Raw genomic sequence first — 27581 nt, 5'->3', positions numbered from 1 at the left:
CCCACTGGCCAACTGTGTGACCCTGGAACCCCAGCCGCCTCTGTGGGCCTCAGTGTCTTATCTACAAGATGAAGAGTTAGACGAGGTGACCTTTAAATGCCTTCCGGCTCCTAAATTCTCTGATGCTATGAAGGCCATGAGTCTTTCTGACACTCCAGCCACATCATCACAAGAGATCAAAGGGTGAAAAACCAAGAGCGAGTAAAGGTCACTTAACACAGTTAAAGGCAAGTGCTTCCAGAAGGTCAGGGCTCAGGGGAAGCTCATGCTCACAGGGATAATCTTGAAATTCTTTAAAATGGGCTGAAACAATTATAACATTGCTGCTATGCTAGACCAGTGCCAGTCGCACCAGTGGGTCAAGGATTTTTATGTTCACAATTGGCATATTTTGCCATCACTAGAGACCCCGTGTCATATACTTTCTATGTCAGTGGTTTTATCTATTGAGACACCAAGAAAGAAGCCAAAAAAGGTAAGAAAAGAAAAGCTTGTAATTTTAAAGAGTAAATTTAAACTTCTTGAGAAATTTTCGAGAAAAAATGTATAATTTCTTTACTGCAGAGTGCTTAGGCCCTAATTCAAAGACCACTGTAACCTACAGAAATAAATAAAAACATTATTGAGCTTCTTTTTTTATTGAACTCTTACTGTGTACCAGGCACTATTATCCATATATATATATATATATATGTATATATATATATATATATATACACACACATATGATATAGTGTGTATCTTAATCAGTATCAGTATATCTTGTTTAACCTTTACAGCAACTTCATACAATACATTCTACTACTAGCCATTTTATGCACTAGTAAGAGGCCGCACCCCCGCCTCTTACCCTCAAGTCCAGGGTCCTAACCTAGAAGAGCAGGGCTCTTAGTCACAAGCCTACTGAGAGACTGATAAAAATGGAGAAGGCCAAGAAATTGTAAAAAGCCTAGAAAACTCAAAAAGCAGAATGTATAGTCATTTGGGAAGCAAAAGCAGATCTATTTATTTTTCTGCTTATTACCTAAACGTTTCTATAGCACTTACTCTGTGCCAGACACTCTTCTTATTCTACAAATCTTAACTCATCTTAATCTCTTAACAACCCTAAGAGATAAGGAGTGTAATTATACCCATTTTATACATAAGGAAACTGAAGCACAGAGAGGTTTGATAACTTGCCCACATTCCACAGCTGGTAATTTGCAGTGCTAGGGTTTAGAGTGAGGCAGGCCTCCCCTGGCATCTTGCTGTTGAGCGCTGGGCTACACTGCCTGTCAGAGATCCTCCCTTATGCTACTCACTATACTACAGTAATGAGGGTTCATTCGCTCATTCAGCAATATTATTATTATTGCTGCATATTAATTTTAATATTGCTGCAAGGTGACATTAAATATGCATGACTGATGGTTTCAAGGAAAGATTAAACTTATGTCAGTACATTTGGGTAAGAAATGGAGATCCCCTGTACATTTTAGATGGATTCTCATTCATAACAGCTCACTTCTGTTGTTGTTTTTATTGCTCATAATATCAAATCCCAACTATTTGAAAAACTCAACCTCAGTACTTTCAGATTTACCAATGATACTTGATTTTTCCCTGTGTTTAAGATTAGAATAAAGTTATGTTGAAATGAGTCACCGTATTTACTTTTCTGAATATATGAGAGCACCAAGGGAGAAAGTGGTTGTACCTGAATTTATAAAAAGTATATACATGTAATTTATTTCTAGATCAAGAACTAAGGCATTGTCTGTAATTTCCTTATAGAATCCCCAGTACCGTCAAGCAAAATATATATAATATTCTGCAGAAATAAAATTCTTTGAGATTGCCTACAAGTCCTAGGAAGCCTAGAGTAGGCATTTGATGTATCTTGTGTCTGAATTGTTAACTGTGGTATTTATTGATGAGCAGCCTATTCACTCAGGCATTAACATTAGTTTTAGAAAATAAATATAAATAAAGCAGAAAATCCAACGTTACTGCAGTCATCCATCATTCACCAGGATGGTTTTCTCTAAAGGATACAACCCTTTCACTTTTTTTTTTAAAGAAGGGATCGCTTAACCCACAGGAATCTCTTAACCTGCTTTTAAGCTCTGCTAGTATCTGATGACATCCTTTGAAGTGCCAGTGTTTTCCAGGCTTGCCTATCCCACTTAGAGTTATATATTGTACAGCAGAATCCCAATTAGCAGAAATCAGTGAAGAGGAAAGCACAATATTAGCTAGAGAATATTTTATTTAAGTTGTAGAATGTGAAAAAATACATGAAAACAGAGTTGCTACATTTCATAAAAAAAAGCTGAGATTCCAGAACTGGTGGAAAATGCATGGTTGGGAGCTACAGTGGGAGTCACAGGGCAGCTGTGTTCAAAATGAGAACTACTTCCTTTACAGAAAAAAAAAAAATTCTAAACCTAAATATGACATATGGCTTCTTTCCACAGCTCTGGGGTAGATTCAGCAGTGTGTTTTCCAGATCAGCACATCCACTTCAGATCTGTGACGCCAGCCAGGCAGCCTGAATCAGTGAATCTGAAAGCCTCGAAGAGCATGGACCTTGGTAAGTGAGGGCGAGTAACATGCAGGCCGGTGTCTGGCCTCATCCCATCTGTCTTCCGAGATGTCCTACCTTTGCTTCTTCAGCTCCAGCCTTAGGGGCAGGGTCTCCTGAGCCTGGAGGAGGGGATATGGTCATGCCAGCTTCCTGTCTCATCTCACCCATCAAATTGCCCCTCCCTAAAGGTGAGATAAATGGCATTTTTATAAGGCAGTCCACATAGGTCAGGAAAATAGGATGATTCCTTCTGGAGCATCCAAATGCCATAAGTATTTTCAACTTAACTTGGTATCTGTACCCTCACTTCTACCAGTGCCCTTCATGTACATACCTGTTGCAGGCCTGGGTAGATAATGTAGTTAAGTGAATCTTTTCACGGGTCCATTGCATCTCTGTGTGCGTTGGGTAGAGATGGCTGCAGTGGAGAACACCTGTCTCTTTAAATGCCATTCCAAAGCCTGTAACCCTGGAGGGAAGAAGTGTCTGGGTGTGCCAGACTGAGAGCATCAGGGTACCCTGAGTCTGTGCCTGAGCCACCTCACGGAGGTTCTGAGCCCCACAGGGAATTTCTGGTGACTGTTAGCTGCCAGGGCAGAGCAAGGGCCCCACAAAATGTGTTCTCCAGACCCTGGAATGTGGGACCTGTAAGACATCTCAGATGATCTCCCTTGCTGGTGCAAAATATTCCTGGCCTGGAATGTGAGACCTGGAAGACATCTCAGATGTCCTCCTTCACTGGTTCAAAATATACCCGAATACTCAGAGGCCAAGCTTTTCAAATGTTTCTTTTTTTTTTTTCTAGAGGCATGTTACCTATTTCATTAACAGCAAGAAGAAAATAGAATAATCAAAACAGTGTGTTCCACAAAACAATCTGATAAATAGCACTTCTCTATTACTTATAGGAGTTCCAAAAATGTTCGATCATGATAAACAAGACAAATTGATTCTATTTTCTATAAATTAACTCAATCACTGGATACATTTGCTCTCATCACCTGTAGCAACATGGATAGAAGGCCTTAACAAGGAAGCAGTTTTAAGCACTGGTTAGAAAAGAGTATTTTCTCAAGCGTGAACCTTTGACAAACTAAAGGAGTAATGTGTGACAGTGACATAGGTTATTAATAATAATTTGAGAAGCAATTTATTTTTATAGTGTGCTTGAAAAACATTTCCTACTCTATCTTCCCTGCTTCTCTATGAAGAATGTGAATGGCTAAAACCTGCTCTTAATTTTAGGGAAGAAATAGACTCCTGTTTTCCTCATTTAATTAAAAAAATGTGGCCAGTAGTATGATTCTAAAAAATGAACTCTGAAAAAGAAAAAAATAGTGTCCATTTTAATTTAAAAAAGAAAAATATTATAATGTCTGTAAAAAATAAAAAACCTAAGGCTCATCCAGAATCAGTATTTCTGTTTTTGTATTTTGTTTCCAAAAACTGTTTGTAAGAAGTTTTCTTTTAAATTGAGATAGGCCTTGTATAGTTAGCAGTCAGTTACCCATTGCATTTCATTGTACTTACACCATAAATGACAGCAACAATAGTAACATTTCTTCAGTTTACATAATCAGGCAGAGGTCATGAGCTATTTTTTTCAAGACACAAGTGCCCAGCTAAAATCATTGGTTTAAATGCACCCTACAGCCGAAGTGGTAAAATATGTTATAAAAACATTTTTACAGTAACCGTCAAAGTTGGGTCCATTCCAGGAAGTGCCAGTTTAAAGCTAATGGTCTTGTAGTGGGCTTGAGGGTCAACATTCTAGGGCAATACTCAAACCCTATCCCTAGAACACGTGAGTGAGCTCAAAAAAGGGTTGATTTTCTCAGTGAATAAACTCAAATGATACCACGATGGTAAACATTTGAAAGCGTCTTTCCTCCCGAAAGTAGTTTTGTTTTTCAGTATATAGCACTGGGCCAATGTAAGGAATTAATATATTTGCTAAGAGTGCTGCTAACTATGCTCAGGGGAATAACCCTGGCAGCAGAGTCAAGATCTAATCTTCAAAAAGGTTAAAAAGTAAAAATGAAAAATCCTCAGGCATTTAAGTTGAATATCAAATTAGTGCTATTTGACTATTTTTGACCCAGAAAAAACAACAGCTTCATATGGTTCAAAATGAAAAAGATAAAACCTCCTAATTATTGTGCAGATTATGTTGTTTCTTTATAATAGTTGTATAATATTATGTTTCATGAATGAATCTTGATTTACAATTTACTTTTCCTCTTTTGATTGAATTTGGTCTTAATCGAGAGTTTGGGGTTTCTTGGTTTATTTTGTCTTAGGGTTTTTTTGGTCCATTTATATTCTTATTCTGTCGTTTGCATATTCATATCCTATGCCATAAATGTTTCCATTTTTTAATTCTTTTTCTCTTTCATGTTTAGAATATCAATATGCATGTTGCGAATGATTTCTTTCAATCTACTATTTTTCTTCTTACTTTGATAGTGATATCCTTTGCTATAAAAAAGGTTTTAGCTTATAGTAAAACATTTCCACCTTTTCCTTTGTGACTTTCAGGTTTAAGACTTACCTCATTTATTTTCTCCTAATACTTTTCAAGGCTTTTTAAAAAACATTTAGCTCTAATATGTTTTTATCAATGGTGTGGGAAAAATTTTTTTCCATGTTAGTAAACAAATAATAATATTTATTGACTTTTACATCCTTTCCCCATTATCTTAGAATGCAGCCACATTGAATGCTGAATTCCTTGTAGGGTTTGGTTTTGAGACATAGTCTGTTGATATATTACTCTGCCCCATGCCAGCATCACCCTCTTTAAATAATCATGCTATTACACTATATTTTGATAGCATAGGACAATCTTCCTCTGATTTTTTCTTCTTTTGTAAAATTACTTTGGCTCTTCATTTGAATGTATTCTCCCACATGAACTTTAGATCAGCTCATCAAAATGAATTTAAAGATTAAATAGCAATTGTGTGTGTGTGTGTGTGTGTGTGTGTGTGTTATGATGTTTGCTGATGGTTCCTGATAGAAATGTTTTTATCAAGTTAAATTTCCTGGTATTCCTAGCTTCTTAAGATTTTTATTTGCTCATTTTGCTTAACAGGTATTGAATTTTATTGAGTAATTTTAAGGATCTATATAGGATGACCCTGTGTATTTTTTTATTCTATTAATATAGCAAGTCATATTAGTAGATCCCTCAGTATTAAATCTTCAATTCATTCTGAATGATTCTAAATTATTCTGTGCACTTGAAAAAGGTAGAAATGAGTAACACATTATCTGTGTGCTCTAAAATGTGGGTATAAAATTTTGTTTATAATTTGTTTCAATATCATTAATTCCCATGTATCCATTATAGATTTGTTTTTTGGCTATTCTGCCTCAATATATTGTGGATAGTTCTGTTGGCATGCATGTGGCCACATTCAAGTCAGATCAGGAATGATTAAAATGATGAATAAAAGGAAATTTATTTTTAAATAATTGGCTTTAACTATGCTTATTCAAAGGGGTTAGGGTGTCATTTTCTGGGCTTTCCAGAAAATGAATCTTTTCCTACTAATTGTAGACTTTCCTTTATTTATTTAAATTACCAGAATTACTATGTTCAGTCTGGATCCCTTTAATTTGCTCATAATTGAGCTTGTGTGGGTGTTGAGTTGGAAGTGCTCGGAGCTGAATAACACAGCTGCCTCTTTGGCCTTTGGCATAGGGTTTTCCCCCAAAGAGCTGCCCTTCTTGGACGTATGCCAGAGAGTGATATTCAAAAGCTTTTTGATGAAGCATAAACATTTTTAACTTCCAGGCTTGGTGTTTTATGGCCCCATAATACTATCGAAGAATTAGTCTGAATTATTCAAGGGACAGCACTTCAACATTTTAGCCCATTCCTTGACCAATGGATAGCCACATTCAAGTGTAAAATGCTATTTCCACAATTTCTTTTTTGAGATTTTTCTCTCCTCTTTCAAATTGTCATCATCCTCCCGTGTCGGAAGGCTGTCCTGTAACACAGCTGGGGGAGGACAGAGGGCATTGCAGATGGGAGATGCTGTCCAGCTGTCCTGCCTCTGGTCAAGGAGAGGAAGTGGGCTAGTGTAAGTGATGCATGAGGCCTGCAGACAAACGTTTAGGAAGTCGCCTGACAGTGAAGATTGTCAACATTCCATGTCTGCGAGTCTTTTAAAAAAGTGTATGTGTCTTGGATGATTCCCCCTAAAATCAAGATGGTAGATAAATTAGCAAATTTTCTTCCAAGATCCATAATTCAGCAATGTAGTTTCTATTAGTTGCTTGTGCTAAATTAAAGATAGAAAGTTTTTGTGCACACCCACAGTTGAAGTAAATTATTAATCACCTGATTTCTCATATCAACAAAAGTAAACATGTTGGTCATATTTTTATAACTCTTTCATACACATCAGACATTCCTCTCAGAGTAGTGAGGTATCTGTAGCATCAAATCAAATATATGGGCATGAAAAACATTAATTAACCCCATTCTACTGTTCTAATATTTTCTTTTTAAAATTATTATGCAGTGAGGTACTTCTGTATGTATTCTTAGTAATAAGACAAAAATTCTGGACACTGAATTCATAAAATTTTTATAAACTGAATATTCAGATAATTGTAATGCTAGTTTATCAATTAATGTACATTATATGTCATGTAACATTAATATTTACTTTAATATAGATTTTTATTTATATCTGTGTGTCTTCTTTATTCTCCATCAATAATACCTCTAAAGATGATGACTGATTTGAGTGCTGCTATTTAAGATATAACTGAGTTATTATATTTAAAAAAAAACCTGATTGGTAAAGGAGAATTAATGGTAACTTTAAAAGAAGGTGTCTATTTACCATCTCAGATAAAGAAGAGTAAAAGGACATAGGTATATGTTCTGAGCTTTAAGAAGTTAAAAATAAGGAATTACAAAGAATATTTATTCATTCATTAAACAATGTTTATTGAAAACCTCCTGTGTATGTGGCAGGAAGTGGATTAAGTGCTAAGAATTTAATGGTAAATGAGAGAAAGTGTACTTGCCACATGAACCTAGATATAAACTCTAACAGGAAAGGAAAATTCAAGAATTAAGGAAAGATTTCCAAAAGGAAATGCTGACATATGATAACTTATCTCAAAGAGGAAGAAAAGGGAGCGGTATCTGAAGATACTAGTGTGGCTGCTTTAAGAAAGTACTGATAACCTTGGCTATGTAGAAAAGAGGAGAGAGAAGTAAATGTGAAGACAAAAGAAAAAAAGGGAAAACAGTCATCTAAAAGAATGAACACAGGAAGAGCTAAACAGCTGCATGAAGCTTGCAGCACCTGTAAGTTGGACTCTCAAGCTATTTTTAGAGCATGAGAAAGAAAGTGTGTGAGGTGGCCCATTGTTTAGAGCACCTACCAGCTGTCAGGTGGAACACAGAGCCACCAGGTTTCTGTGTTAATTTTACCTTCGTGCGAACAGGAGGATGATGATCAAACTATGGCTGCCAGCAAATGGGAGTCGAGACAATTTATATCCCTGCACACTAAAAGGATCGGGATGATAAAACAATTGCCCCTCATCATTAGAAATTATGAAGAGGGTGCCCCACACTGGAGGGCAGGAAGCAAATTACCAGTTTTCACAATGATGAATTCCAGAAACGACTGGAGAAATCAGAGAGCTCAGTGCTGATCCTCAGAGAATTGAGAAATGAAAAGAATTATTTTTTTTTAAGTGGTGGTCACCATCCAAAATACATAGAGAGCTCACACACCTCAACAAACAAAAAGCAAATAATCCAATAAAAAATGGGCAGAGGATCTGAACAGACACTTCTCCAAAGAAGAAATTCAGATGACCAACAGGCACATGAAAAGATGCTCCACATCACTTGTCATCAGAGAAATGCAAATTAAAACCACAATGAGATATCACCTCACACCAGTTAGGGTGGCCACCACCCAAAAGACAAACAACAAATGTTGGCGATTGGGAGAAAGGAGAACCCTCCTACACTGCTGGTGGGAATGTAAATTAGTTCAACCATTGTGGAAAACAGTATGGTGGTTCCTCAAAAAACTCAGAATAGAAATACCACTCGACCCGGGAATTCCACTCCTAGGAATTTACCCTAAGAATGCAGCAGCCCAGTTTGAAAAAGACATATGCACGCCTATGTTTATCACAGCACTATTTACAATAGCCAAGAAATGGAAGCAACCTAAGTGTCCATCAGTAGATGAATGGATAAAGAAGATGTGGTACATACACACAATGGAATATTATTCAGCCATAAGACGAAAACAAATCCTACCATTTGCAACAACATGGATGGAGCTAGAGGGTATTATGCTCAGTGAAATAAGCCAGGCAGAAAAAGACAAGTATCAAACGATTTCACTCATCTGTGAGAACAAAGAAAAAACTGAAGAAACAAAACAGCAGCATACTCACAGAACCCAAGAATGGACTAACAATTACCAAAGGAAAAGGGACTGGGGAGGATGGGTGGGAAGGGAGGGATAAGGGAGAAAAAGGGGCATTACGACTAGCAGACAATGTGGGGTGGGGGGGCACGGGGAGGGCTGTACAACACAGGACAAGTAGTGATTCTATAGCATCTTACTATGCTGATGGACAGTGACTGTAATGGGGTACGTGGTGGGGACTTGATGATCTGGAGGGTGTAGTAACCATAATGTTGCTCATGTAATTGTAGATTAATGATACCAAAATAAGAAAAAATTAACCACCTTTACTGTAAGTCAAAGAAATATAAACAAACAAACAAAAATAGTGGTCACCAGCAAGCTTCATGGGGTTCTCTGAAACAACTGATCTCTCCTTTCCTTTTTGATGGGATTTCTAGACTGATCAATCAGGGAAATTTTATAAATAGAGTTCACATTGATCTTTATAAAGTCATTTCAATTTGTTTTTTGTTTGAGACTTAGAGGCCAAATTATACACTAAGGTACATAGTAAGGTTGGTAGTAACATTTGCGTGTCTTTTCCCAAAATGTGCTAATTAAGGCTTATTGTCAGTCTGCAAGGAATTAAAAAGCATATACTATACTTATAAGTTGGCCCTTATAAGTACTTGTACTATGCATGTACTATACTATACTCTGAACTTGCCCCTTCTCATTATATTCTAATAAAACTCAGCAGAATTTGATGAACAATAGATATGTGTAACTTGGATAAAGGCATGAAAAGCATTCTTTCCAAATGTTCTTTAGATGGTGTCTCAGAGAATTGGGTAATGTTAAGTTGGCAGAACTGGCATTCATATGATTTCTCCACAATTGAAAAAGATAGAATTTAGCAAAGAATGATATAGTCATCTCAGGCAGTTATCCTAGGTGAAAAAAACAAAGTCACCACTCTTACGGTACTGTCATTCTTATTGGATAAATAGATGATCAAGTTGTAAACAAGTACATAAAGAATACCATTTCAGATAGAAATGTCTTTTCTGAAGCAAACTCAGGTAGAGAGGAAGGCTGGGGAGAGGCGAGGCTGTTTTAGATAGGGTGGTGAAAAGATAATGGTGGTGTCTTATAATCAGGGTGAGAGAAGTCAGTTGTACAAGTGTAGAATTTAAGAGACCTGGTATAACAACAGTCATTGAGGACATCCCTGGTTTTCAGCTGTTTGCCTGACATAGCCAGACCCAAAGCCTCTTCTGTGACCAGGTCGAGGAAGGCATCAGTCCCACTGTACCCCGGCCTGGTCATGACACATCTATAGCGCTGTGTTAGTTCCTGGTATAATATTGTAATAGAAACCAAAACAGTGTAGAAGGCATCTGGATACTGGTAAGAGGCCTTTAAAATATGCCCGATGAAAAACAGTTGAAAGAAATAAAGATACAGTGCCTGAAGGAGAGATGACTTGAGAAGCATAGGAGAGCTCTCCTTAGATATTTTCAGCTAACATTGAAAAACTCAACTCTGTCTAAAATAGAATCTGCACTCTAAATGGTATCAGGCCCTGAAAGCTATATCAGAAGATATATCAAGTTTATAAGCTTTGAAGTCTAGGAAGATAATAATGATGGAAAACCAAATTCTGGTTTGTGGCATATTTGATATGCAAGAGAAAATAGAAATATAAATTAAAACAGTTCATGAAAACTGAGAAGAGAAGGAAAATTCACCAGAAGTATGGAAAAGGGACCATCATTTATTTTCAGTATTCATTAAAGGATACAGGTTCTTTTCATTATTTCTTAGTGTATCTTAGTATGTTTACATAGTTAATATAACCATGTGGCTTATAACTGAAGTGGGGTGACTAGATGACAAATTAAGTGAGTTTAGACAAATTACATATCAGGACTCAGGCTGAATTCTATTGAGAAAAGGGCAGCCTTTTCTCAAAAAGGAAATAGAACACCTGACTACAGTCAGCTTATGGCACCACCATCCAAAACAGGCCTCTTCGAAAACATTAAGAAAGCCAACATTTGGGTCAACTAAAACTTAGTATTAATTAAGTTTTAGGTAACCGCTACATTTAAGAATAAAAATGATTTACAGACTAGTATTATTGATATTAACTGAATTATAGAGACATAGATCACTTTTCTATGTCTGTAGTATAACTAGATCATTATATTATATATAGCAAAATAATGCAGATTCCATTTAAAATCAATTAGAATAACTATTTTGGTTGGGCGCAAAGGCATAAAAATGCTTTTATATGTAAAGGACATGCTTCTCTCTTCTTAAAAGCCCGTATGTATTCTTTCCCTTTATTTTTGTATATTCCCTAAGAAATACATTTTCAAGAAATGTACTCTTAAGAATAGGATTTTGTCTTATTTTTTGTGTTTTTCTTATTATTTGTCTTTGCTAAAAGACTTCGAGTTTGTGTTCATTATTTGGAAAACAGTGTTTTTGTGTAGAAATTGTGCTTTTATGCTACTTTATATGGTGTAGACTTGTCTGAAAGCTGCAGCACCTTCCAGCCCACCACTTTCACACTCTCTCCAGTGAATAACTGTTAAGCCCTGAAACACAGATGCTCTCCTTTACCAATTTTTGAATGAACGACTAAGGGGGACAGCTCTCTCCTGTGCCCCCATATAGAGAAAACAATCTTTGAAGTAAGGATTGCCTCTCTTTCATGAAAAAGCACTTAACTTGATGCCTAGAGCATAAACATGAACATAACGATTCATTGTCGTTATTGATAAAGTGGCAATTGGAAAGGGTGACAGCAGTACTAGTATTAGAAGTGAAGCTCTGTATCTCCTACACATTTTTCTTATAATTGGGAATTGACTTGAATTGTCAATGTCAGTAAATTCTCCTCAAGTAAATATTGTGAAATACTGGGAAAACTGTTACCTATGGATTTCATATGTAGATCTTTCATTCAATCATGGAGTCACCAATGGTCTCAGATGTAACCATGTAGTTTTCTACAACTATATTGTCTTAAGCTGGGACATTGCTTGGGGGAATATGTAGATATTTAAAAAATTCAGTGTCTGTTAGGGAAATCCAAAATTCTATTTTCCCACAAAAAATATAAAGAAAATTATAAAGTTTGGAAATGTTTATAATTGAACCTTAAGCAATATGTAATGCTGGTCACAAACTCATGCAAACCTTTATTAAATAATAGCTTCTGTATATATAGAGCATTATTTGTGCCCTGATGGGAAATCTTGATTAATGGAGAAACTGCCTTATCTTTTAGAACTGAGATATTCTGGGCTCCTCATAAAACTTGGATTAGTAGCTGAAGTGCTTTCTACTTTATATTTTGTACCTCAATTGAGGCCCTACATCTCAGATACTAAGCATTTTAAATAAAGCCAAATATGAACATTTTCTTCCTCACTTGTCTTTGTTTTCTAAACCATTGTTCATATTTAAATGAAATTCTGTGTTCCTTTTTAAAGAACTTTTATATTAATCTAAAAATATCTTCATAAAAATATGAAATTAAGGAAGCTATTCAAAGGATAGAACAAAATACTTAAATTACCCTTACAAATATGAACCAAATCCATTTCAGTTCTTTCAAAGTGAAAGTTTCATGAGCTGAAAATATTATATAAAATATATAATATAATAAATGTGTGTTAGTAGAAGTTTGGCAGTTTCATAATTATCTCTTCTGAATGGTATACTGAATGATAAATATTTGTTATTGGCAATGCTTTATGTGAAAATTAAAACTGTAAGGAAGTACTACAATCTCATTTTTAGGTACAGTAGTTGCGGTTTCTTTAAAAAGCAACTTTAGTCTTGTGTATATTTTTTTCTCATATACATATTCATATTTAACATTTGTGTCCTTTAAGGGCAATCTAGATTAAATATTATTCTCTATGCCTTTGCTTCTATAATATTATCTTTTAATTGTAGTTTGCTCTTGAATAAATGTAGCCTGATTTATTTGCCTAATATTATATTATTTGGCCGTAAGAGTTGCTTCTAATTTTTTGCTCTTAGAAATAGCAATGCATTGAGCCTGCTAGGGCATAAACTTTTGTAAGCAATCATGATTATTCCATCATTAGAAATTTCTATTATACAAATTTATAATGGCCAAATGTTGTATTAAAAATTTAAGGCTTTTGGTGTATATGACCAGTTGCCCTCCAGAAAGGCAATTTTTCTCTTATCCATAGGTAAGTGTCTGAGTACCATCCTTTTTTTTTTCATTTTCACCAGTTTTATAGGCTTAAAGGGGTTTTTCAGTTTTACTTTTAAAATTATTTCTGTGGCTAAACATTTTTCATGTATTTGTTGACTGTGTATTTTCTATTGTGAATCATCTGAGTTTCCTCTGTAAGGCTGAAAATTTCTAGATACCATTTTCTGGAAGTAAAATGTTACTCTACATTAAAGGACAAATCTCAACTCTTGCTCATGGGGGAAAATAGGTATTTTGCTTTTATTTTCCTAAAGCTAAGTGTGTACCTGTTCCAAAGTATGTATTAATTAATGTATCTGAGACTTTCGTGAAATGGTTAGAAAAATGTGTAGCTAAACATGAATCAGAAGCAGAGATAGAACTCAGACTGATTTATTATAAAAACTGCTTAATCTGGATAAGTCAATATTTTAAAAATTATTTTTAGCTCTTCTTTGGAACATCAAAACTGTGATTTATAAACAATGTCTCTGGCTGCTTTAGAGCATATTAATATAAAGGCTGGTGTCAACAGAAACACCTACTCTGTTTTTATAAGACTTAAAAATTATCCAACATTTGGAAATATAATTTCAGCCCCATGTAAAATTCACCCATCTATTCTTTCCTTTCTTCCTTCCTTCCTTCAACAAATATTAAGTTCCTCTTTTCTGTCAGGTACTGTTCTAAATAATTGAGACACATCCATGACAACAGATAACAGTGTCTTATTTCTGTAGGTTACCTTTAGTGGAAATGGTCTCATGAACAAAGTTTGAGTGATTAGGATGGAAATGTTGATAATAAGTGGATAAAGACACAAGAAAGAATACTCAGTATAACAAACATAAACTTCTACAAATGGTGGAGAAAAGAAACATGACTAGAAATGCTAATGTTTCAATACCCACTTGGTTTCTAGTGTTCATAAGAAAGGTTACTATGAACTCTATCCAATGAAGGTAGTAAAATTAAAGTGGAAATTAAAATAGAGATCTAATTGGAAATTGACTAATCAAGAGTGATGGTTTCAAGTGAGCTGGGAATAGCTGATCTAGCCTCTGTTGATCCAGGAACCAAGCGGTACAATCCCCAAGCACTTCAAGACTGTCTCGACAGAATCACAAGAGCCTACAAAGTTTCAGCTGAAATTCCTTAAAAGTAAAACAAGGGTATACCAAGGAATTGGACAAAAGTTAGCCCATTTTCTAAATTTGGAAAAAAATATTGGCGCACCTAAATTGACTGAAAAATGAGTTACAGCAGAGATTTCCTTTGCCCAGCTTTAACAAATCAGTAAATGCCAGATAAATATTCAGTGCTTTCTCTGTATTAAGACAGGCTAGAGGAAAATCACAAATAGCCAAGTCTTCCAGCTATAGGTCTTAGGAAACCAAATCAAAGATTTAAAAGTATGTTCATTAATTCAAGAATAGATCAACATAAAATTTAATTGTAATTTAATAGATTGTATGTCTTAGCAGTGACTTGAATGGCCAAATAAGTTTAGAAAATGCTGCATCAAAGTTAAAACAGGTTTCTTAACTGTAAAATTGTTCACAGTCTTTAATGTGTCTTATATTCAATTGCCAGGCCTTTAAGAGTCCCCGTGAGTCTTCAAGATAAAATGTATGCAGCTTTTCTCAAACTCATTTGATCCCAGAAACCTTGAGTACAGACCATCTCATAGGACTAGTGCTTTAAGGAGTGTCCTTGGCAAACACATGCATTTGGGCAGTTTAAAGGTAATGTGCACTAGGCAGAGTAGGGTGAGGAGAGGCTCGCCAACAAGCCGGGGCACGTGGTGGAGCAATGCTGTGAAGCAGAATGCAACATGAGAAAGAATCCCCAGGGTATAAAGTGTCCACAGCCACTAAACAAGTAGGAATTAACTGCAGAGCAGCACAAAAGAACAAGGCCGTAACTAAGCATGAATTAACCTATGGTGACAGAATGTGGCTGACTGCATGTAATGTACCTCAGAAAGAATAGCACATGTGTGGCAAAATAATACATTATGGAATAGTCAGTGACTAGAAACCACTGACTTTCCTTTACACATGGTAACAAAATCAAATTCCTCAGTCCCAATATTCAAGGCAGTGATGGGGACTGTTATTCTAGAATATAATAAAGAAAAAGAGGGAGAGCATTAATAGTAACTGTAGAAGTAGTAATAGAAAATAATGTTCTTTGAGCACCTGCCGTATGCCAGGCATGGTTTTTTGCACAGCAATTCTATTGCCATTTAGCAGATGATGTATACAGGGTTTAAAGAGATTGACTTTTGTAAGGTGTCATAGTAAATAGTGGAGCCAGGATTTGAATTCAGGTACATGCGACTTTGATGCCTGGGCTCCAAACCTGTATGCTCTCATTGCAAGTGTAGGCTTATTAACTTCTCAGTCTTAATTCTAAAAATGGAAGGCCCATCCACCTCTTCTCTCCTACTTAAATTCTATCTTTCATTCAGGACACACTCAAGTCTTGCTGCTCCAGGGGGCTGTCATTTTTTCCAGCTCTTTCTCTAAATTTCTAAAGCAATTACCGTTGGTATCACTAATTTCAGCAGAGGATTGCATACTCCTCTACCCACTGAGTGAGAATTTTTTCCCACTCCAATCAGATTACAAGCCCCTACACTGTTATACCTTATACATACCATACACATTCTTCATGGCTTAGAATGTGGAGATACTAAGTAAATCCAAGATGCATGGCAGGAATGGAGAGTGTTCGAGTAATCTGGCTGTGGTCTCAGAAACCCACTGATCTCCTTGATTAATTTGGCTGATCTTATTAAATAGGTTTCCCTTTTGTACGTCAAAAGATTGAATGAATAGATGAATAAAAGTGCAAACAAGTAATTAAGGGATAAATGAATAAAAGTGCAAGTAAGTGTTTGGTTTGGACAACCAAATAGAATAGGGATAAAGATGTTTAAGGAGGGTGCTGAATGTAACACTCCACACTCACATTCACTTACCCAAACTAGATTTGTTCATTTTGAACATGTTTGGAGAAGGTTCAAAAAATGAACAGATTTAAGGAAAGAGTCAAATGCAGGAAATATAGAAGGCCAAGGCTTTAATTTCACTATGTAGAAAGGAGTGAAAGCAGTATTTTAAAACTTGAAGACAAGGGCTCTGTGTTTTATTTCCTAATTGGAGGAATCCATGAATAAATTAGGCAATCACTTGACATAATTGTTTAGATCATGTGAATTCACTTTCACTGCCAGAGAGGGTTAATTAGATCAGATTGTTGTGGCCCTTCCTGGTCTTCTATCACTAACATTCCTTTTCCCTTTGTATTCCTCTATAACTTCCTTTTGTTGTTGTTTTCTATCTTGAGTTATATATTTTTATAATATTATTTAATTTAAATTTATGACAAGTTTTCCCTTTTGTTCATAGAATTAAAAAAATTTGAAGATAAGTATTGTAACAAAAATATCTGTTTCTTATTTATGAATTCCATTTTCATTTTCCATAAATTCTTCTGCATAACAGTGTCATCTATGCATAAACCTAGTGCCATGGGAATTATATTCAAAACATGTTTGAAATGCTTGCTTTTACCTGCAGCAACATGAAATTGAATTACGTTATTATAGAGCTATTTCATTGCATGTGAGTTGTGGCAAATATTGTGTAAGCTGAATAGTTAGAGATTTTGCTTACCTTGGGTCACATAGTATTAGTTGTCATGACAAATATCCCAAAGTAAGACCAAAAAAATCCTGAATCAAATAACATGATTGACTCAAAAACATTAAAGATATTTTACATGGCCTAAATACCTGGTACAGGCTCACCTAGTACAGCATGATAATTTATGTACATTTTTATCCACAAAGCAGTTTTTCTATTTAGGTTTAATCAAATAATTATACAAGTATGATCTACTATAGCCTCATAGCTAAGACAACCGAGGAACTTTCAAAGACCCTATATTCGTGTAACCCGATCTGTACAATGTCCAACATAGCTCTTGATATTGAAAGATATTTAAGTTAACTCTTAAGTGGGCTACATTAGCTAACCCCTTAGATATATAAATCTGTATCTCAAAAAATAGTTCATACTTAAAGGGCTTATCCATGAGCAAGCCATAATTTAGACTTGTTATATTAAAAATGTGGTCACAAGGTATTAAGATCAAAAATTTCTGAAGATATAACTCAGTCTAATCCACCCTACAAGAAAAAAAAAACTGATGTTATTCTTCATCACTAATGGATGGGGAATATTATACCTGTAGAAGAAGGTGATAGTCTTAAACAGGTGTCCCATATTTTATTTCCATATGCTTTTCTAAGCATGTTTGAAAGGTTCCTTGTCAAAATAAAATAATAGTTTATGAGAGAAGTACTTAAAGTTTGAGTGAAAAGAGAAAAAAATTTTTTCAAAGAAAAGATATTTACTATGGATAATATATGTAAAAACTAAGAAATGATCCTAAGAGTTCACTTTGGATTATATTGTTCCTTTTTTAATCCAGCAGTGTTCTAAAATGTTAATTAGTTAGAAACTCCAACATTCTTAAAATAGGATTAAGAGACACTACTTTAATAATTGTTCCCTATTATCCATACATTCTTTGTTGTTCAAAAGAATTAAGGAATAATTATAAAATACATGACAGAGAATCAACATCTTTAATATGTGAACAGCTCTTATTATTAGAAAATAAATATTTTAATACAAAATTGAAAAAATATATTATTAGACAATTCACAAAAAAGAAATTCAGTTGGCCAATATATCTGAAATATATTCAACCTCAAAAGTAATTAAGAAAATTGAGGTATTATATCAGCAAATGCTGAAATATAAATATCCCAGTAAAACAATGCATGCTCACTGGGTATTTAAATTGATGCTGCTTTATTATAAGGCAATGTGATAATTGTGTAAGACACATAAGGAAGTTTATCACTATTTTTATCTTTTATCCAGTAATCCCATTTTGAAGAATTTTCCTACAAAAAAATTTTTTAATTTGACCAAGATTTAAGCTTAAGGGTTTTCCACTATAGTGAATTTAATTTTCCAACTATTAAAATGGTAAATTACAGCCTATTAATCTAATAGATATAATAGATTTATGCAACTGATAAAAATTTTCAGAGTATTTAATAACATGAAAAACACTAATGATAAAACATTAGTTGAAGAAAACAGTATACAATTATAGTTGTGTCTGTATGTATAGAGTGTGTGTGTGTGTGTATACATATACACTTGACCCTTGAACAACATGGGAGTTAGAGGTGCCAATCCCATGCAGTCAGAAATCCATGTATAACTTTTGGCTCCACACAAACTTAACAACTAATAGCCCACTGTTAATTTTATCATAGCAATGATAGGCTGGTGTCTATGTATACTTTTGCATTCATAACATTTTCTCAACTTTTTCAATATTTCTAGGCTACATAGTACATTTGTGAGTTTATTCAGATTGTTGCAAATCCAAAATATTTTCCAATGTATTATTGAAAGAAATTTGCATATAAGTAGATCCACACAATTGAAACCTGTATTGTTCAAGGGTCTACCTTATAAACAATGAAAGAAAATTCAGCAGAATGCTAATAGTTTTCCTCTTAGTGGGAGTTACAAGGATAAATTCTATTTTAGTATTTATATATTCCTGCATATTTCTGATCTTCTATGTATTATACTTATATATTACAAATATGTAACATTTACAGCTAGAATAAAATCAATTAGCAGCAATAAAATAACTTTAAAATAGAATCCTGTCGATGACAGAAAGAAATGAGGATATTTGTGAAAAAGATGAAAGAGAGGCAGGGTGTATTGGCTGATTTTATATCATTAATGACTATCACCTGGAGGAGACAATAAGAATATTTATGAACAGAATGATGTGTTTGTTAATAGATTACAGGTTGGCAATGAAAGTAACTCATCATTTAACATGGTATTAAACAGGATAATACTCCACTGCAATTCTCAGAGAACTCTACCAAGAATTGTGTAATAAACAGGAGTTTGTCATACATGGCATAAAGTCCAAAAAGGGCCAATTCAGTGGCTTGATGAAGCTATCAGACACCTCCTATCCTTTTCCTTTTCCCTTCTGCCATTCTTGACTTTCTGGCTTTTGTCCTCATATTTGTTATTTCAGTGTCCAGATGGCTGCCATATCTTTAGCAATCATATCCACATTCCAGGCAAAAAAAAAGGCTAGTGGTAGAGAGGCAGAAGTTAGAAGGATGTGCCACCATTCATCCCTTTATATCAGGAAATCAGCATTGTCTAAGAAGCGCTGCTCAGCAAACTTCCACTTTTACCTCATTGGCCAGGGGAGCAGAGTTGCTGGGGATACTGGGTCAGCCCTTCTACATTGTCTGCCATCACTGTCCTGTATGGTGGTGAGTTCTGGTCACTGTTGGTGCACAAAAATTCAGACAGCCTCATGCGAACTGGGCAGAAATTCTGAGTTCCTTTTAATCTTAGTCGTTGGAGGCTATTATTCCAATTCTATCCTGATAGGATTGTAGAATCAGTAGAAAAGTGGTTAAGAGAGCAATGACCCAATTCCCTATCCAAGGTCAGAGTCAAGCTTCACCAGTTCTGTTCAGGCTGGAGCAGAGGATGAGGCTGATCTCATTGCTTGAGACAATGGTGGTGCCATTTTCTAACCAGAGAATCAGATGAAGGGACAACATGAAGGAAGAAGATACCCAGGTACAGCAACTACAACAAATTGTTACTTCTTGTCTTAATGACCCTAACACGGTGGTTTTAATTTTACATTTTCATGTCCTAAATTTTTGAAACAGGTCCTCTTGCTGAAGCAGACAAAGATTTTGTTTTTCCCTGTTAGTCACCATAGGCACAGGGCCTAGAGCCTATGAGCTTTACAAGGACCCACAAAAGTATTTGAGACATGAGAAAAAGTATTGGCACTGAAGTATGAAAACAAAGGCAGAAATGTGAAATGAATAAATGTTTGACTATTCCTGAAGTACAACCCTGTGCCAATTTTATTAATTGTTACATTTAGAATTCATGAAAAAAAATCATTACATTTGAAAGCAGTTTGTATTGGGGAGTTGTTGTTTTTTTCCAGTTCACAGAAGTTCTAGGTATGCACAAAGATTGCTAAAAAAAAAAATCAGTCAAAATCTTAAATGAGTCATTCATACCAAAATAATTTTAAGTCATTTTTTCCAAATCTCTTTCAAATTTTGACAGCAAGTTTTATTTAATGTAAGAATTTGGCGGGGGGCGGGGGGAGGCAGAGGAGGGTGGGAGGAGGGAGCGATGCACCACAGAGAGCACAACTTGCTGTCCCTTTCTTCATCAGCAGTCTCTGAGGCCTCCAAAAAATTTGCTGATCTAAGGAAAAAAGATTTAAAAATTGCTGCCTATGAAGTTGCTTTGAATGCTGGGTCTAGTAACTTTCTATTTCTCCTATTAATGTTTTCTATTAACTCAGCCTTTTTCAAGAAACTTAATGTACCTCAATACATTACAAAAAAATAGTGGATATTTAATATGTATGTGTAATCACCTGTTCTGCAAAAAGTGTGATTTAAATCAGCTCATCTAATAGATCAGTATAAAATACCAGATCAGTTCACTAGAGTGTGTACAGAACCTTGTGCATCCCATTTAAGTGAATGGTTGTGTGCTCTGAATGGGAGAGACAGCACATAAAACCCCAAAGTTAATATCCCCTACCAAGCAGTGAGTCTGGATGACAACTTTTCAAAATCAATTACATACTAGTAGCCCTGGTTTTGCAGAGTTTGCATATTAAGCAGATGATAGTAGATTCTGGGCAGAAATATAGACAGTGTTACATACTTCAATTCATGCCAGAGGGGAAATCTTTTGATAGCACTTATTGTAGCCAAGTACAGAAGCAGCTATGCAATCCCCAGCCAGAAACCAGGTGCCAGAATTAATTCATGTAAGAATAGGACAGGTTGCCATCTTAGTGTAAAGTCCATAAGCTCTGGGGGAAATGCACATGAAAATCCTGGTTAGCTTGGGTTACTAGATCTTGAGGGTAATAGTTCAGTTCTGGGCTGGCTAGTTAACTCTACAAGGAGAAACACTGATGAGTGGTGAGGGTGTACACTTCCACCCAGCTGGCACACGAAGAGAGCAGGGATGGTGTTCAGTAACATGAGTCCTACACATGACTTGGATATGTCGGCCTCCTTGTTAAATGTGTAGGTGACATGCAGCTCGGTGGCTTCGCTAATTCATTGGATGACTGAAGCAGAATCAAAAAGATCTCAACAGGGAGAACTGATGAGCAACTCAGAAGATTAAATTTAATAGGGATCAATGTCAATTCCTGTACCTGGGTTTAAAAAGGATAAAAGCAACTGCATCCTGCCTTATTCCCATCCAGTTCATTTTCCACGCTGCAGACTGAGTGATTTTTTTAAAACATAAATCCGATCATGCAGCTTCCTAGCTGAAAATCCCTTAGAAGCATCCCATTGCCCTGAGGTCAAAGACACACATCATTCGTGTGGTTTTTGAGATCCTCCACCACTGACCCTTTCCCTTCTCTTCCTCCTGGTGTATCACCAGCCCCCCTCTCATGCTGAGCATCCTGACCGTATGGAAGATCTTTGGGTTCTACGTGTGGGACCTGTTTGGGGACTTCCATGTTTCTTCTGGCCAAACATGATCATCATGCTTCCCTACTCATCTTCAGGTCTCTACTTAAAGACACCAGGAGGACACAGGCTCTTCACTGTCTCTTTTCAGGGTTCCCTGACCAGCCTTTTATTCAACAAATATTGAGTGCCTACCATGGACCAGGCCCTGTTCTAGACCCTGGGGACAAAATGGAGAACAGAACGAAGCCCAGACCCCCATGGAGCTCATATGCTAGTGGGAGAGATGTCAGGCTGTGACATGTGCTGTGTGCAGAAGTGAAGCAGGATGAGGATGTAGCGACCAAGAGTCGGATGGAAGACCCTTCTTTGGGGTGGGCAGGGAGGCAGGAGGAGCGTCTGATGATGTCACACCTGTGGAGATGTGACGTCCATGGCGATAAGCTGTGTGACTGTCTGGGAGAGTAGCCCTGCAGTCAGGGGAAGGAGTCTGTCCCATGGCCCTGAAGAGGGCTGAGTCTGGCATGTTTGGGGACCTGCAGTCAGAGCAGATTGGGTGCAGTGCGCAGAGCAGGGGGCTGGCTATGCCAAATGCTATGGGAAAGGCACCAGGAACTCACCCAGCAGGGCAGAGGCTGTAGGCAGTTTTTAAATTTTCTTCGAAATGCGACTGGAAGCTGTTAGGAGGCTTTGTGCGAGGGACCATCCTGATAAGATTTGGGTTTTTTTTGTTTTGTTTTAAAGGATGTCACTGGCTTCTGTGTGGAAATAGGCTGTATGGAGTACATGCAGGACCCCAGAGGTCATTCTAGGCATTATTACCTGTGTCGAGGTGAGAGCTGAAGGTAGCGTTGACTGGGAAGGTTTGCTAACACTTCTCAGCTACTTGCGATTAGTTGTGAGACAGAAACTGTGCCAGCACAGGGCTCAAAACTATCTTGTTCACATCCATAGTCCTTGTGCCTAGCGTGATGTTTAGCATGCTGTTAGCTCTCCACAGGTATTTGTTGGACAGAGACCTGGCTTAGCAATTATAAAAAGGACTCTAGGATTTTAGTTGATTGTACACTTGATGTGCCAACAATAGTTCAGTTTGGCTGCCAGAAAACTAACCCTGTCTTAGGGTGCATTAAAAAGCTGAGGGGAAGGGGAGGGGGATGGAAAGGAGAGACATGAGTCCCAGCAGCCCACGCTGCTTCTACTGTGTTGAGACTACCGACCTCATCCTACACATTTCCCCCTCTCTCTCTTCTTTCTCATAATGGCATCCCTCAGTCACAGGGCCACACAATAGATTCATGTGGTTCTCTCTGTTATTTCATTCCTCTGTTCAAGCAATAAATTCTCTGTGATGTCACTTAGGTTTGTCTCTTTGTTCCCCTTTTCCATTGCTCTCACACTGTCTAAATAATAGTCCATGTCTCTCCTTGGTAACAATTTCCAGGTGGCTGAGGCTCAAACAATTTATGACAACTTTCTTACCATTTTTAAGAGACATCATGTTATAAGGTTCTACTTTAGTAAGTAGTGGTGACTGGTGAAATACATAGTTCTCAATGGGAAAGCCATTAACAAAATCTTACCTCTCGAACTTTCATAGTAGAAGGAATGTGTGTTTTGAATTGAGGAGTCCTTCAAATCCTGGTTGCTAACTTTATGACATAACCCTGCTGCAAGTGAATATGGTAATGTCCAACTCACAGAGCTTTTGTAAGGATTAAAAGAGAGAACATATGTTAAAGTGCTTAGCATGATTTCTGACACAGGTAAGTCAGTAATAAGTTTCAGTTTCCTTCCTCCTTATCCCTGTTAAGAGAGACCCCTGTGTGAAAAGGTACATTATCAGTAGTGGAATTGGAGGTGTGCTGTTTCACCTGGTAAATAATATATAATGTTATGTGACTTACAAGGTATATCAGTTTCTTGCTGATAATAATAATATTTATCAAGGGTTTAGGAAACATGGGAGTTTTCATAGTCTGAATAGCAGAAAGAGTCCGATCCTGGTAGATTCTAAGAATTCACAGAGAAAGAAGTTTCGTAGGGGGATCTCATACCAGTAGTCTTCTCCCTGTCCTAGATTTCAAAAAAAACACAACTGATCTTTGTGGACCTTTGTAATCTCTGTATACCATGTAAAGATGAATGAAACACTATCTTTTCCTTCTTTGAAGTTGCCCACCTTCCAACAGTGCAGCACAGTGGAGGCAGTGAAAGTGCCCTGAGAAAGGCAGAGATGGGGAGAATACTCGAGGAAGAGTAAGTCATAGTGAGGAGCTGAGCTCAGGAGGCGTGACAGTATTTCTACAAGGGAGGTTTAAGGCATTTCCAGCCAAGGATGAAGACAAATGGGAAGAAACCAGGAAACACTCTGTATGACTTCAGTAAAAGGTGAATGGAGGAAACAATAAAAGGGAAGGTTAAAAGGGCTCAAACCTGAAATACAAGCCTAAAGAGACTATATTACTTTGTAGACAGTTGAATTTAGTGAAGGTTTTTCAGTAGGTTAGAAAAATGATCAAAGTGATGTTTGGCATCAGTTAATCTGGATATGATAAGTAAGATATTTTTAAAGTTGGGGAGATAGATGTAGGTCGAGAGCATGTTGGAGGCAATCACCAAAGTTCAGCCAGGGAATAGGACAAACCTTAGGTCCAGTTATGACTCTTGGAAGGAAAGCCCCTGATCACATTGCTCACGAAGGCAGCATGTGCTGTCAAGACAGGGGAAGAGCCCTGAGCCTGGATGTGGTTTCCTTACAGTCTACCAGCTCAACTGCATTCTCTCTGTGGTCCTATATTCTTGATTTTTTTTTAACTGCCTATTTTCAGCACTGATCTCATAACATCCTTATGTAAAAGTAAGTGAGACTTCAAAAGAATGTTGCCCTCAATCACTGATCACATTCTTAGATCATTGTTCTCCCCATTACACTTAGTGGTAGTTACTCAAGTGGTCTTGGGGCTGTTGGTTCTGTGATTTAGGAAGTTGTGGTTAAAAGGAAAAATACATTTCAATTCGTTAAATATTGTAACTGATTTGTAATCTATTTCACAGCTATTAGATAATACCATACCATGAAACTTGTTATAAGATTCACAGCATAGTTTTTACTAACCAAGTTGAAGGTGTGGATCTGAGAGTCCAGAGAAAGCAAGGTGGTTAAAGAGTGCAGAGTATAAGGAAGAGAGATCTGCATAGAGAGCAAACTCGAGAAATATTTAGAGAATCTCTCTTGAGGATTACACTGAGCACTTATCAGAGAACACGTGTGAGCAAACTACCAAGGCTGGAAGATAACTCCAGAAGGGATCCAGGAAGTAGTACTCAGAGCCCATACAGGACGAGGAATGGTACTATTCTCACCAATAAGATCGAAAAAAACTTAAAAATCTACAGGGCACTAAAGAGAGTATGCATAAGGGCTTTGTCTCTAAGGTAGGGTGTTATCAGCCAAGAGTAAGTGCTGCTATTGTCCTATATGACAAATTGTTAAAAGCAAAGCCCAAAGGGATCAACTCTTTCCAGGTAACTCAGTATATCCCAAAGATATAACAATATTTGTAGAACTATAAAGATACCAAGCACCCAACAAGATAAATTCACAGTATCTAGCAAAGGGTTCTAGACTAATGATTTGGTCTTTGTGTAGACCTATTCCAGAATCAAACTCCTTCTTCTATACCTCCCTTGCTAGGCATTTGTATGTAAATTGCACAGCAAGCATTCTACTAGGTTTATGCACATTTATGTCACAACATTCATGTAATCATCCAGTAAAAAAAATTATTATGCATGCAAAGAACAATGGAAAAATGAGTAAACTCAGTCATTAAAACTAAAACTGTCACAGATGTTCAACTAAGCAGATAAGCACGTTAAAAAATTGATCATATTCCATGTATTTAAAAAAACCTGGAGGAAAATTGAACATACTAAGTAGAGGTATGGAAAATATTTTTTAAAATTAATCTTCTAGAAATGAGAAGTTTAATGTCTGAGATAAATGGACTGGATGGAATTAACAGATGAGATATTGCAGAAAACAAGGTAAGTAAATGTAAAAACAGCAATAGATCTGCAAAACAGGAAAAAGTACACAGAAATGAACAGAGAGCCTGGGGACAACTTAAGGGTAGCCTAAGGGACATGTGATTGGAGTCCCCAAATGATAAAAAAAGGGAACAAAGAAAAATATATGAAGAAATAGTGGTAAAAATTCTCCAAATTTAATGAAATGTAGAAACCCAGATCCAAGAATCTTAATGAATCTCTAAGTACAAAATAAGTTTCAAAAATTTTGAAAGGATTCAAATCATACAACATATTCTCTCACTGCAGTGGAATTAAATTAAAATCCAAAACAAAATTCTGGAATATCTACAAATACTTAGAAAATGAAGAACACTTCTCAATAATACATATATCTAGAAAAAAATAAGAGGGAAATTAGAATTTGAGTTGGATGAAAATGAAAAAACACTGCATATCAAAATTTGTACAAGTAACCAAAATCTGTGAGTCACCACTAAGGATAATTTATAGAACTGAACTACATTAGAAAAAAGAGAAAGGTCTCAAATCAATCACCTCAGTTTTCACTTTAAGAAAATAGAAAAAGAAGAGTAAATTCAACCCAAATTAAGCATGATAAGAGAAAAAAAAACTAGAGTAGAAATCAATGAACCTGAAAAAATTTGAGCTAATTAATGAAAAAAAAGTCTAGTTTTTTAAGAGGATAAATAAAAATGATCAACCATTAACCAGACTGATGAAGATAAAATAAGACAAGATACATGATCATTATTAGGATGAGGAGACAGAACATCACTACAGATTCTACAGATACTAAAAGAATTTTAAGGCAATATTATGAATAATAAGTTTGACGACTAAGTTGAAATGGACAAATTACCTGAGAGAGACCAACTGTCAAACTTAGGTAAGAAAAAAAAATAATCTGAACTGCCCTATAGCTATTTTTCAAACTGAGTTATATTAAATGCTTTTCCACAAAGAAAAATCTAGGTCCAAATGGCTTTACTAATGAATTCTAAGCATTTTATAGGGGGAAATAATGTGAATTCTACTGAAACACTTCCAGATAAACACTTCCCCAATTCATTCTATGAAGCCTGCATTACTATGATACCAAAATCACACATGGACGTTAGAAACGAAAAGCTTTAGATTGAGTATCCTTCATGAATTGGACCAAAGTTGTTGTTTTTTTTTAATTAAAAAAAAATTGAAACCAACAACATACAAAAAACATCATGACCAAGTAGGGTTTTTCCCTGGAATGCAATGTTGATTTAACTTTGAAATCAATCAATATAAGTCACATATTAACAGACCAACAAAAGCAAATAAAACCCTGCATGATCCCATTAATAGACACAGAAAAAGAATTTGACAGCATGCCTTATAATTTAATGAAAGATACAAGTTTAAACAATATAAACAATAATATTTGGGGACAAATTGGGGGAAATATAAAGAAAAGCAAGAGAATTATAAAGTGCAAAGTTCAGGATTGTGGTTATCTCTACTTAAGGAGGGAAAGGAATGAGGTTGACATTAAACACCCACAGGCTTCAAAAGTAAAATAAAATTCTTAAACCCAGTGGTTGATGCATAGTGTTTGCTTTACCATTATCCTTTGTATCTTACACAAATGTTATAAAGATTTTTAATGCTTCAGTGTTTAATAAAAGTCACTTTAAACTAGTGAGGCTT

General features: G+C 36.1%; 1 protein-coding gene across 10 annotated transcripts in view; it reads left to right on the top strand.

The window, feature by feature from the left end:
• Positions 1 to 27581, top strand: part of PARD3B (par-3 family cell polarity regulator beta) — a 1156296-nt gene that overhangs the window by 791038 nt on the left and 337677 nt on the right. For all 10 annotated transcript variants that reach the window (XM_037009251.2, XM_037009249.2, XM_073218305.1 and 7 more), the window contains one exon: positions 2460 to 2575. In XM_037009251.2, coding sequence (XP_036865146.2) covers positions 2460 to 2575 — 116 coding nt within the window. The remainder of the gene's footprint in view (positions 1 to 2459; positions 2576 to 27581) is intronic.

This window comes from Manis javanica, chromosome 12, assembly GCF_040802235.1.
Source record: "Manis javanica isolate MJ-LG chromosome 12, MJ_LKY, whole genome shotgun sequence".
Taxonomy (NCBI): domain Eukaryota; kingdom Metazoa; phylum Chordata; class Mammalia; order Pholidota; family Manidae; genus Manis; species Manis javanica.
Note: the sequence above shows the minus strand (reverse complement) of the source record. Positions and strands in the feature narration are given on the sequence as shown.